The sequence below is a fragment of the Lathyrus oleraceus genome, chromosome 3 (assembly GCF_024323335.1).
Source record: "Lathyrus oleraceus cultivar Zhongwan6 chromosome 3, CAAS_Psat_ZW6_1.0, whole genome shotgun sequence".
In the NCBI taxonomy this organism is placed as follows: domain Eukaryota; kingdom Viridiplantae; phylum Streptophyta; class Magnoliopsida; order Fabales; family Fabaceae; genus Lathyrus; species Lathyrus oleraceus.
This window is the reverse complement of record NC_066581.1, coordinates 442,027,463-442,041,182: the sequence shown is the minus strand read 5'-3', so window position 1 is coordinate 442,041,182 and position 13,720 is coordinate 442,027,463. Positions and strand designations below refer to the sequence as shown.

General features: G+C 49.3%; 1 protein-coding gene across 1 annotated transcript; it reads left to right on the top strand.

Moving 5' to 3' along the window:
- Window positions 1–275: 275 nt before the first annotated feature.
- On the top strand, window positions 276–5,876 carry LOC127131614 (uncharacterized). The gene is made up of 2 exons (XM_051060528.1): window positions 276–4,735; window positions 5,375–5,876. The coding sequence occupies exons 1-2, from the start codon at window positions 276–278 to the stop codon at window positions 5,874–5,876; spliced, it is 4,962 nt and encodes a 1,653-aa protein (XP_050916485.1).
- The last annotated feature ends 7,844 nt before the right edge of the window (window positions 5,877–13,720 follow it).

Below are 13,720 nucleotides of genomic sequence, written 5' to 3'. Positions count from 1 at the left end.
GCCCAGCGCTGGGGGCTCACTATAAATAACCCTTTCATGGCAAAGGGGCAGGTATTCTAACTCACACTCTGATAATCTCATTCTGTACCTTTTCTGACTTAAGCGTTGGAGCACCTTGCAGGTACACCCCCTCTCATTTCATTCTCCGGCCCATTCACCAAGACCTTGGAAGGCCCTCCTGATCAGGTGAGATCAGTGGCGCCGTCTGTGGGAACTAGCTATCCCCATCTTCATCAAACGAGGATCAAAAGCTCATTTGTTTCTGTCCTTCCAACATGGCCGGAGAACAACATAGCGATCACAGCCGTCCCCTCGTCAACTACAATATGGACGACGGCCCGCCATCCCATGAAGCGGACGTTCGGGACGGTCATCCATCCACCCCGTCTCCAGAGCCCCAAAACAACGGAGATGCCTCTCACGCCCACAATTTAGGGGCAGAGACATTTCGTCCCATTCCCGTTCCCGTTGAAGGAGACGCCGTAATGATTGCCATGGTGAATGCCCTCAATCAAGCCGGTTCTATGCTCCACCAGCAGCACGAACGAATCATGGCCCTCGAAGCCGAACGACAAGAAGCCCGGCCCCAACCGGTGAGTAGGATACAACAACGTTCGGAGCCAACGAAGAAGCGAGGACGTCGCTCTCCCGAACCCTACGCCAGCAGGGCACGCGCCCGTCGTGACGGTGGTCGAGCGAGAACATCACCAAGGCGCGGGCACAACCCCGACAACAACGAACTGTCTCCCTTAAGGAGCGACGAGGAAGATTTGCATTGCCCCCTATCTCGGGCAATAATGGAGGCCCCGCTCCCCAAAGGCATGGAGAAACCGCCAAACCTAGCTGTGTACGACGGGACTACAGATCCCGACGATCACGTCGACAACGTCAACGCGATGCTCGACTACCGCAATGATATAACCGGGCACCTCAAATGCCGACTGTTCTCAACGACCCTCAGGAAAGGGGCCATGGCCTGGTACAAAAGCTTGGCCCCTGAGTCCATTACGTCATGGAGAGTCATGAGGTCCATGTTCACCCGGCACTTTACAGCTTCCCGTCGTCACCCCAAGACTGAGGCGACCCTTGAAGCCATAGTGCAGAAGAAGAATGAAACACTGCGCTCATACATCGAGCGATTCAACCAGGAAGCTGTCGAGGTAGATACCACCGAGCACATGAAGAAGTATCTCCTCGAGAGAGGTCTCTTACCCGGCAGTGAACTTAGCAGAGCCGTAGGGATCGAGCCTCCCCGCACCTTAAACGAGCTCCTGCATAAAGCCCAGGCCTACATCAGATACGAGGAAAAGCAGGTGGCACACAATGCCCGCAGCGGACGTAACGCTGGGGAGACCGAGCACTCAAAACGCGAGGACACGAGCATTTCCCGTCGCAACGGAGACAAACGAAGAGAAGAAAGACCTCGCGAGCTCCGGGAAGGAAGAGGCCCCGCGGGCAGATATAGCGAGTACACCTTACTGACAGCTCCCCGAGAGCGTATCCTCGCAGAATGTATCAACTCTGAGTTTAAGCAGGGCAGGGTCAGGTTCCCAAAACCGTCTGCACCAAAGCCCCACACCGACAAATCAAAGTACTGCCGGTTCCACAGAAGTCACGGGCACGTGACCGAAGACTGCGTCCACCTGAAAGATGCGATTGAAATTTTAATCCAAGAAGGGCACCTGAAGCAGTACACGAGGAAGAACGAAGCTCCCAGACACGACGAGCCAGAGAAGAAGAGACCCCGGGAAAACACACCCCCTGACAACTCTCCCTATCAAGTGGCCCTCTGCGTGTCACGACCGGAAGATTTCTTCCTCCCCGAACCATTACCCGAGGGCAAGATCACTGCACTCAGCCCCTGGGAAGACTTCCCTACCACACTGGTGATATCAGGAGGAGGAACTAACGGGGAATCCGCGGCCCTCTCCGTCAAACGTAAGTTCGACGAACTCCTACTGACTGCCCCCGAGCAGAAAGCGACATTGACAAAATACCGGGGAAAATCCAACCCAATATCCTTCTTCCTGGAGGAACTCCCGGGCGGATCCCCGAACTCGGCCATCCCACTATTGATAAGAGCAAAGATGGCCCGATTCGACGTACGACGCATCCTGGTCGACGAAGGCAGCTCAGTGGATATCATGTACGTCCACCTCTTCAAGACTCTGAAGCTAGACAAGACCAACTTAGCCCCCTACGTCGGATCAGATCTCCAAGGATTCAACGGAGCAACAACCAGACCGTGGGGATATGTTGAGCTCCTCGTCACCTTCGGCGAACAAGAAACGGCCAGGGAAGTCAAAATCCAATTCCTGGTCGTAGACTGTCCGTCTCTCTACAATTGCATCTTTGGACGCCCGACACTGGCCGAACTCACTGCGGTCCCATCCACCGTCCACCTGAAGATGAAATACTACACCAAATTGGGACGTGTGGTCACCATCCATGGTGACATCGAAGCAGCCCGACGATGCTACGACGCCGCAGTAAAAGGACAGGCCGTAGTCAGCACGAAGAGCAGCTGCAACAACAAAAAACTCAAGACCGAGGATCCTGCCCGAGGAGTCAACGCCATCGACCTCGACTGTCGCATCGGGCTGGACGAGACCGAAGAGGGGAGGTTCCCCAAGGAACGCTCTCTCGAACACCCGGTCCGACCAATCCCCGACGGGGAGTTCGAACTCATTCCTCTTGGGGACGATCCGGAAAGGACGGTGAAGATAGGTAAGGGACTACCCGAGGAAACAAGAGAAGAGCTAGTAGCATGCCTCAAAGAGAACTCCGACCTCTTCGCATGGAATGCCGCAGAAATGCCCGGGCTGGACCCCGAGATCGCGTGTCATAAGCTAGCTATAGACCGGGCAGCCAAGCCCATAGCACAGCGTAGACGCAAGCAATCGCCCGAAAAGGCAGAGGCTGCCGAGCGAGCTGTAAAAGACCTTTTAGAGGCAAATTTTATTTCTGAAGCCCAGTACACAACCTGGCTCTCTAATGTAGTCCTCGTTAAGAAAAATAATGGAAAATGGCGTATGTGTGTTGATTATACTGATCTTAATAGGGCTTGCCCGAAAGATGCTTTCCCCCTCCCTAATATAGACTCGCTCGTTGACAACTCTGCAGGTTTTAAACTCTTGTCCTTCATGGACGCATATAGTGGATACAACCAGATCCCTATGTCGCCCGCAGACAAGAAACACACAGCGTTCATGACCCCAACGGGCAATTACTATTACAACGTGATGCCGTTCGGGCTCAAGAACGCTGGCGCTACATACCAACGCATGATGAACAAAGTCTTCAAGGACGAAATAGGGGACATGCTCGAAGTATACATGGACGACATGATCGTCAAATCACACGAGGAGATAACCCATGCTCGACACCTTACGAAGGTATTCGAGCAGGCGAGACAGTGTAAAATGAGGTTCAACCCCGAGAAATGCACGTTCGGAGTCCGGGCAGGCAAGTTCCTCGGTTTCTATCTCACCGAAAGAGGGATCGAGGCCAACCCCGACAAATGCCGGGCATTCTCGGAGTTTCCGACCCCGAAAACCAAAAAATCGATCCAGTCACTCAATGGAGTGCTCGCCTCACTCTCCCGTTTCATCGCCAAGTCCGCCCAGCACGCGTTGCCGTTCTTCAGACTCCTTCGCAAAGAGGCTACCTTCGACTGGACCGATGAATGCGAGCAAGCGCTACTCCATCTAAAGAAGGTTCTGTCCCAACCCCCGGTCTTATCACGGCCATCAGAAAAGGAAACCCTATACTTATACCTATCCGTGGCAACCGAGGCCGTCAGCGCCGTTCTAATAAGAGAAACCGACGAAGGACAAAAACCCATCTATTTTACGAGTAAAGCACTCCAAGGTCCCGAGCTCCGATATCAGCAAATCGAAAAGGTCGCCCTGGCCCTCGTCAACACAGCAAGGAGACTACGATATTACTTCCTCGCACACACGATAAAGGTGAGGACCGACCAGCCAATCAAACAGCTGCTCGGGCGCCCGGATATGGCCGGGAGGATGCTCAAGTGGTCACTAGAACTCTCCGAATTCGACATACAATACGAAAATAGAAAAGCCTTGAAAGCTCAGGCACTGGCCGACTTCGTCGCGGAGATGACCCACTGCCCGACTCCAGCAGAAAGCGCCCACAAATGGACGATCTTCGTCGATGGCGCCTCTAGCACATCAGGCAGCGGGGCCGGGATCATCCTCGAAAATGAAGAAGGGATCCTGATAGAGGTATCATTAGCGCTAGCGTTCCCAACATCAAACAACCAAGCCGAATACGAAGCCTTCCTCGCAGGCCTGAGGTTAGCCGAGGACCTAGGAGCAAAAGAGGTAAAAATATCCACCGACTCCCAGCTCGTGGCCTCACAAGTGCGAGGAGAATACCAAACCAAGAACGACAACCTCCTCGAGTACTTGTCCCTCGTCAAAGAAAAACTTGATAGATTTGAAAAATGGGAAGTTCAACACATACCCCGCGAGCACAACACACGGGCAGACGTTCTCTCCAAACTAGCCAGCACGAGGAAAAAGGGTGGGAATAAATCAGTAATCCAAGAAATCCTCCCTCGGCCCAGCATCGACAAACTACCGCCTCCACTCGAGGTCAACGCTATTGGAGATGCCCACTGTTGGATGACACCCATCTACAATTACCTCACACGAGACGAACTCCCGGCTGACCCGAAAGAGGCGACCACTGTCAAACGACGCGCATGCTCGTACGTACTCCTCGAAGGCAAACTCTACCGGAGAGGATTCTCCATCCCACTACTCAAATGCGTCGAGGAAGAGAAAGTCCCCGACATACTTGGAGAGATACACCGGGGAATTAACGCTCAACACCTCGGCGGACGATCGCTCGCACGAAAAGCCCTTCGAGCAGGCTACTACTGGCCGACCATGCAAAACGATTCGAAAGAGCACGTCAAAAGATGTGACAAATGCCAACGACATGCCGACATGCACCTCGCACCCCCGAACGACCTCAAATCGCTGTCCTCCCCATGGCCCTTCGCGTGGTGGGGCATGGACATCCTCGGGCCCTTCGTCACCGGATCATATCAGAATAAATACCTCATCGTCGGGGTGGATTACTTCACCAAATGGATCGAGGCGGAGGCACTGGCTAAAATAACCGCGCAGAACATTCTCCGGTTCTTCAAACGCAACATCCTCGCTCGGTTCGGTATACCCCAGGCACTTGTCACAGACAACGGGACACAATTCACGGACGGAGGATTCCAGGACTTCATCGCCAGCCTGGGCACCACACAACATTTCACGTCTGTCGAGCATCCGCAGACGAACGGGCAGGCAGAGGCGGCCAACAGGGTAATCTTACGTGGCCTCAAACGCAGACTCGGCGAGGCAAAGAGGGCATGGGTCGAGGAGCTACATAGCGTCCTATGGGCCTACCGCACGACACCACATTCTACCACCGGGGAAACCCCGTTCCGACTAACTTACGGCACCGAGGCAGTCATCCCGGTGGAGATACGGACGCCAACGAGGAGGACAGAGGAGCCCCTAGACGAGGAAATGAACGATGAGACCCTTAGAGCCGAGCTCGACCTAGTCGATGAGATACGTTCCGAAGCAGCTCTCCAGGAAACAACCCTCAAACAAAAAATAGCACTACGCCATGACGCGAAAGTCATAAAAAGAGAGTTCCAGGTCGGCACCCTGGTCCTCAGAAGAAACCAGAAAAACCCGAGAGAGGGCAAACTGGCGGCCAACTGGGAAGGCCCTTACCGCGTCCGCGACAAAACGAGCAACGGGGCCTATTACCTAGAAAACCTACAAGGAGAACAACTCGCTCGACCATGGAACGCAGAAAAACTTAGACAATATTACAGCTAAGTACGCCACGGGGAGACGTGGCAGGTACGGCCACGCTCTTCGTCCCCAAAACCCCAGGGAGGAACCACGAGACCCGGGAACGATCCGGGGTCACATAACAAACACAACCCTCCCCGACAGTTGGGATCTTGACCAAGACCCAACGTCGAAGTACCAAGACTGGCAGGGCACCCAGCTCGCGATGGGAGGACCCAAGCCTCGGGACCAGGGTTCGAACAACGGACCCGGGCTTCGATACCCACGGGCACAAAGCCCGACACTTCGTCGGTTCCCTAAACCGAGGAGATTAACAAAGTCGAGCAGAGTACGAATTCATGCAAACAAGTATCAAACACAAACGAGCACAATGAACGGTAACGAAAATATTCATACATTAGAAACGATAAAAGCGGCCGAAGCCAAGTACGCCCGAAGGCCATATTACAACGCCCGAAGGCCAAAATACATAAGGCACGCAGGCCATGATAAGAAAAACATACAAACTAAGACTCCGCTCGGAGCACCTCTTCATCCTCTTCTTCTTCTCCTCCCCCCAGCTCCTCCTCCGCTTCAAACGGGCAGACAATCTCACCATCCCGGACGCAGCAGTTATAGGCCGACCCTTCTGTCACCAACTCAGGGTTCAGAAGCCCGAGCTGCTCGACAGCATTGTCGAAACCCTCTTTGAAGCAGGCCACAAGATCTTGGTTGAGAGTCCGAATATGCCCTAGCAGCTCACCGCGCGAACCAAGGGCGCGTTCCTCCTCGGTCTCATCTGCCAGAGGACGGACCTTTCCCTCGAGAGACTCAACCTGAGCCCGTAGGTAGGCGTTGTCCTCGGTCAGCTTCTGATGGTCGACCACCTGCTCTTCCAGGCTCGCCTTAGCAGCCTTCAACTGGTCCCTCTCCTTTTCCACCTCCTCCAGCTTCTGGCTCAGCCCTTCCTGCAGCTGATGCTCTTCTTTGTAGTCCGACAGATCTTGAGATAGTCTTTCCTTCTCTGTCCGAACCTGCAAAAGGGCTTCCTCCAGCGAGGCGGTGGAGACCGAAGTGTCGGTCAGAACCATGGCCGTCTCCATCACCCGGATGACGGCAGCAATATCCCTGGCCAGATCTTTCCTCCGGGCAGCGACATCCTGGTCCAGAATAGCCTTGGCCTCAGGCGCAGGCACATCAATTGACTCCTCGGCCTTGAAGAACGACCGTTCCACATAGCAGGGAGGCAGAAGATAGCTGCCCGGTCCATGCGAACTTCCTGGAGACGACCTGGTAAGGGCCCCAGCCGGACGCTTCCGTTTATGGAGGGGAGAAGCCGCTGGCGACGGACTGCTATCAGGAATGGTGATCGGGTTGGATCGAGGAGGAGAGGAAGGAATCACGCTCGCCGCCTGCGAGGGACCGACCCCGGCATCGCCAGCAGTCTCCGAGACACGGGCCACAGTTTTCTTCTTCTTCTTGGGCACCCGCTCAGGAGCGCCGACCTGATTCGCTAGCTTCAGCACCCGATCACGAGCATTGGGCATGGCACCTGCAAGTAAATTACACACAAACGTTAGCGACCGAAGTCATAAACAGAAATAAAAAGCTAAACAAAGTCTGCCTACTCAATAACGCCAGAGCTTCCTCCTCGGTATCACACTCGAGCAAAGCCTTCGTATTGATATAACGCGTCTCGGTGATTAGCTCCCCGGCCTCATCCAGGTAGGGCACGCCCTGTCGATTCGCCCAGAACGCCAAGCTGAAGCTCTGCACGTAATCGACCAGCTTCTTGTACGCGAGCCTATCCTCCTCGCCGAGCATCGCGTACTTGACCCGGTAATGCGCCGTGGAGAGATCGAAATGATCACGCTGCCACCTCAGCGGTATCTTCGACATCAGCGTCTCCTCCCCGTTGGGTTCCCGTTGATAGTAGTATAGAGAGTGAAGGGCAGCCCGGGTAATCGGCATCATCACGTACCACCGGCTTTTGAAATGGCGAACAGAATCCTCGTACGTCTTGAACAGACGCACGGGCTGCTTGAAAGAAACCCAACTGTGGCGACCACGGGAACCGGACCTCTGGAGATGGAAGACGTGGAAGAAGAGAGCCCGGGTGCAGCCAATGCCGAGGAACTGGCAAACTAACTCGAATGCCCGCATAAATGCGAGGGCATTAGGATGTAGTTGGGACGGCGCCAGCCGGAGCCACTTGAAGACCGACATCTGGAAGGAGTTGAAGGGCAATCTGATCCCCGCCTCACGAAAAGCAAATTCATACATGGTGAACTGCTTCCCCGGGAAATGATGACAGATGCGGTCTTCTTCCTTGGGGGCGCAGCAATACCAGTTTGGTGGATCCTCCCGCCTTATGGTCTCGACCATAGCGTGAGCAGTGATGGCCTCGTCACAGAAGTCGGATTCCTCCTCCAAGGGCTCGTCCGCAACCCATGAGAAGTCGACCTGCCCGGAAGAGGAGGCGTGTTCGGTACCATCTCGGACACTCCCATCCCCGACAGGGAGACGAGCGATTGTCGCGTCTTCGGTGGAGGACCCAGAATCTTCCTTCCTCGGTCGTAAGCGCCCGGTAGCACCTGAAACGCAGACAGAAAGAGTGAATTCGACGTCATATCAAATCCACCCTTCCACCGCAGGTCAAGTGAAAGGGCGTAGCGGCGACGGACACTAACCGTGCTCAACTCGGTGGCGCGCGCATTCTATGGAGACCGGGCATAAACTTCATACAACCTATGCAAGTGTTGCCCGGCATATGAAGTTTATGCCCGGTACAGTAGGATCCCAACCCTATTTTCTACCATCTAATATACACCTACAGTCCACTACACTGTCCCTAAGTTAAACCTAACCACATTTCTACGAAAATAGCATGCGTTTGACAGAAAACAACAAGGAAAAAGAATGGGTCACAGTGGAAAATCATACCTGACATAGTTAAGTTGAAAAGGTACGGTGGTGTCCGAGCAGAAGACGGTGGTTCAGATAGGAGGACGGGCGGAGACGGCGGTCCAGACGGTTGAGAGAGCAAACGAGAGAGAATGTGGAGAACTCCGGTGAACGCGTGAGCAAAAAGAAAAAGTGGAAATGAAGTTACTCAACCCCTTTTTATAGGGCTTGGCACGTGGACCAACGCGCTAGGTCATCATTGCCTAGCCTGCCTACGCCGTCTTTGCACGCGAAACGAAGCGACCCCACTAATTCTGAGACACGTCTGTCAAAGATGAGAAGCTGAAACGACCCGAGCACCTATCCGTCTCCTCGACTCACCAAGACGCCACCTCCCCGCGTCATACCCACGTTTACTACAAGGAAGGCGCAGATCAACCGATCACCTCCATCCCCGACATTCCCGAAGAAAGGGTCGGTCATGAATAGGTCTGGTACGACCTCGCCTGTCTAACGATCAAGCTTCCCCATCGTCTCGGGGAACCCTTAGTTGAAACATAAGTCATCCCTCTGGCTCAGAGACTCGACTTGGGGGGCTCCTGTTCCGGACTGGGCCACGACCCTAGGCACGGCACGGCCCAATGCTCGCCAAGCCCACGTCCAAACGGCCATGTCCACACGACCACGAGGACACGTCAGGTGGAAGACAGTCCGCCCGACGAACGTCTCCCCGGCCCCTTAAACACGTGTCGGACAGCGAGCGGGTCCTCCTCATACGATCTCCATCCACTCACCATCAACCCACGTCGCGGGCACCTCAGTTGTGTCGGGCAGGGCCCTAACGGCATCCCACTCACCACGTCACCCAACTCCCCTATATTGTCGCCTTAGGGATAGGGGCAGTTGGACCAGGGGGCAGACTTTGGTCTAGGTCTTAACGCTTCTTACGCGTCCCCTGGCAGCTCCTCCTTGGGCCTAGCTAATCCAGCCCATGAGGAGCCTTGGCCCAGCGCTGGGGGCTCACTATAAATAACCCTTTCATGGCAAAGGGGCAGGTATTCTAACTCACACTCTGATAATCTCATTCTGTACCTTTTCTGACTTAAGCGTTGGAGCACCTTGCAGGTACACCCCCCTCTCATTTCATTCTCCGGCCCATTCACCAAGACCTTGGAAGGCCCTCCTGATCAGGTGAGATCAACATTCATACTAGAATCATTACCAAGTTACATTTTTCTAAACCGCTTTCAAAACTAAACGAGATAACCACTTGGTATACATTCATACTAGAATCATTACCAAGTTACATTTTTCTAAACCGCTTTCAAAACTAAACGAGATAACCACTTTGTATACATTCATACGAGAATCATTACAAAGTTAAATTCTCTTTTTCAAAACATTTTCTAAACAATTCACCAACACTTTTCAGACAAAAATATAAGTGATCCAGCAATTAAGAGCCCATGGATAACCATGGATACAAAGGGTGCTAACAGCTTCCCTTTGTATAATGTACCTCCCGAACCCAAAATCTATTGAGGTCTTTCCTGTTCTTTTCCACCTTTCCTTATTGGATAAAAGAAAAGTCGGTGGCGACTCTTGCTATCCGCGACATTGCGATAAAAAGCAAAATACCCCAAGTCAGTTCACCGTATGACAGCTCTGATACCACTAAAGGAGAAGAGCGATCCAAAATGCAGCGGAATTTAAAAAATTCTCCTTTAGTGATCCTTACGAATGGGCATGATCAGTGATAGAATCGTTACCTCTTGTGGAGATTGTAACCTTTGATGCAGATCTATGGAGCGATCATGAACGTTGAACGATGACAACGCCTCTACTTAGTCCACACAAACAGATTCCTTCAATCTCAGTGCTAGCTGTTACGAATGAAGGCTTTGAGTGAGTGAGAGAGAGAGAGAGAGAGAGAAATGAAATTGCAACTACACCAGTGCTTATACACAAGGGTTCTATTTATAAAACCACTTGTGTGGGCTGCAAGCTAAAAAGCCCACTCAAGTGTATGTGGCCCATATCTTATAATATGCCAAAATCACTTAAGCGCGTGGTACCTTACCATATTTCGTATTCTACTTAAGTACACCGTACCTTACGATGTTCTACAATTCACTTAAGTGCACCGTACATTACGGTATTCCTTAGTTACTCTATCTCTCATCAATCCGTCCTTTTGTGTGTGACCTTGCAGGTTTTCCCGGCATTGGCAATTATACTAAATCACGTATTTAACATAATAAATAGTGAGCGGTATCTAGCAACACATCACTTCTACCCAAGACACGAAAATGTCATGTGATCTGACAAATCCTTTTGTGATAATACTTATGTGTACAATTACCCTTTTGCCCTTATGTCTATATTGAACACAAGGCATAGATCGTGTCATCCTTGTCCAGTTCAATATTGGGCCCATAGACATTTATCCTGTTACGCAGGATGGGCAAATTCCATCTAGGTCACTCATGTCCCTTAGCATGCTTCGCGGAGTACCCATTAATTGTCTTTATGGTCATCTAGTTACGGGCAATGTTTGATCAGCAATAAGGCACTCGACTCTACATCTAGGGTCCATAGTGGTTTCAGGTCGAAGGATGGTATACACCATTATCACCATGAGAATAACTTATGACACTTTGCATAACATTCTATATAGTATTCTCATAGCGGGTCAATCTAGTGTAAATATCACTCTTAACATTCATACCTGTGTTTAAGACTTGATAACTCCTTATCCATGATCCATGAGATGTGATCATCAGTCTATATACATAATAGTCTTAATGCTTTAATGTTATCCCACTTCCCAATAAAGCACGACTATGGATACTTTAAGAATAGTGTCCTTATGTTTAATGTGATCTCATGATTAAGTCACACTTGATACATTAAACGAACTAGCTATTCTAGGGACTTTATTAAACAAACATAATAAAGAAAAAGCCTTTTATTATTAATAAATAATTCGATACAAGTACCAAAAGTATTGGCCTCTAGGGCTTACACCAACATAACCTAAAGAAGGTATTCCAAAAGGTGTTTTTATAGAGAGTCCTTTTTAGAAGAATTTTTGTCGCTTTTCCAAAAATCATCTTCGTCTACCTATCGCACAATTTGACTTAGATACTACATTGTGGATGGTAGGATGTGGCAATTTTGTGTTTCATGCCATATTTAGTCATTAGGTCCTCAAACATTTTGTTACAGAAATGAGTTCCCTCATCATTGATAATTTCTCTTGGTGTGCGAAATCTTGTAAAAATATTTTTGTTCAAAAATTTTGTCGCCACTTTGACATCATTTTTTAGTGATGTCACAACCTATATGCACTTAGAAACATAATCAACATCCACAAGAATATATAGGTTGCCAAAAGATTAGGTGGGTGGTCCCATAAAATCAATGTTCGACCTTTCAAACAATTTAATCTCTAAAATATTTGTAAATGACATTTCTTACTTCATGGAAATATTTCTCATTCTTTTACACCCATCATACATTTTACACAAATTCATGAGCATCTTTAAATAATGAAGGTCAATAGTAACCATATTACAATACATTTGCTCTTGTTTTTTGTTCCACTAAAATGTCCTCCATACAATGATGCATGACAAGATGACATGATCTGACGCGTCGCTGGCTAAACAACACATTTTCGCAATAGTTGGTAAACACACTTCTTGTACAACACAAGCTCGTTCAAGAAATAACTCTTTGAAAGATGGAACAATCTTTTCTGTTGTTGAGAGTGAATTTTGGAGGCACATAACCACTGACCAAATAATTCACAATATCAACATACCATGGATTCATGACAATTGACATAAGAAACAATTGTTCATTAGAAAATTATTCTTTGATACCACACTCTCATGACTCTGGACTTCATATAGAAGATGTGAAATATGATATGCCACTTGATTATTCACACCTTATATGTCTCTAATTTCATAATCAAATTCTTGCAATAGCAACACCCATCTTATTAAACTTTGCATGTCGTCCTTTTTGGCTATTAGGTACTTAATTACAAAATAATTAGTATATACCATCACTTTGGTTTCTGCCAAATAGGATATGAACTTGTAAAAAGCAAACACAACACATATCAGTTCTTTTCAGTTGTGGCATAGTTGACTTAAGCCTCAATCAAGGTCTTACTTGTACAATAGATAAAATGGAATAACTTGTTATGCCATTTTCCCAAAGCAGCTCCTATAGCAAAATTACTAGCATCACATATTAATTCAAATAATCATGTTTATGAGAGTCGAGATATGTTGAACCATAAGGATATGATGAACTTGCTGATCTATGACACTCATGACCTTCCTTAGTTTAAAGTGCTTATAGGACATTTTAAGACCATTAGCAATAATGTTGTAGTGAGATCGTATAACTTCAATCTCCACAAATGACGCCAATTATCTAAAGTGGGCATATACGACAATCAGATTTGTGGAAGCACAATGGAAGCAACAACATTTCCTTATAAGGGATAAAGCATATGCCAACACTCCGACGATAAAGCCAGTTCATGATCGAGTGTGTGAAGTTTTTAGGATTTGAGAAAGTTTATCTTTAACATACACCGAATGCCAGCTTTTAGGGTTTTATGGTAAAATCCATTGAGTCTATTTGATTGCAAAGAACATAATTCATGGATTAACGTCTAAGATCATCGATTTTCTAAAGTTCTCTATTTGTACATCTTCATGATTTTTTTTATAAAATAACCAACATTTTCATTAAAATACCTAAATAACCTAAATTTCAAAAAATATACCAAAATGACCATATTTTTTAACTGATGCGCCAGTTGAACTAGCGCATCCAATTAAGCTAGAGAGGAGGCGCCATTGGAGCTGACGCATGCTCCCAATTGCATTGCACTAAGGTGTCATGCTTCTTAGCGCATGCATGTGTAGGTCTACATATTGATGGTAAGGTCGTAAATGGTA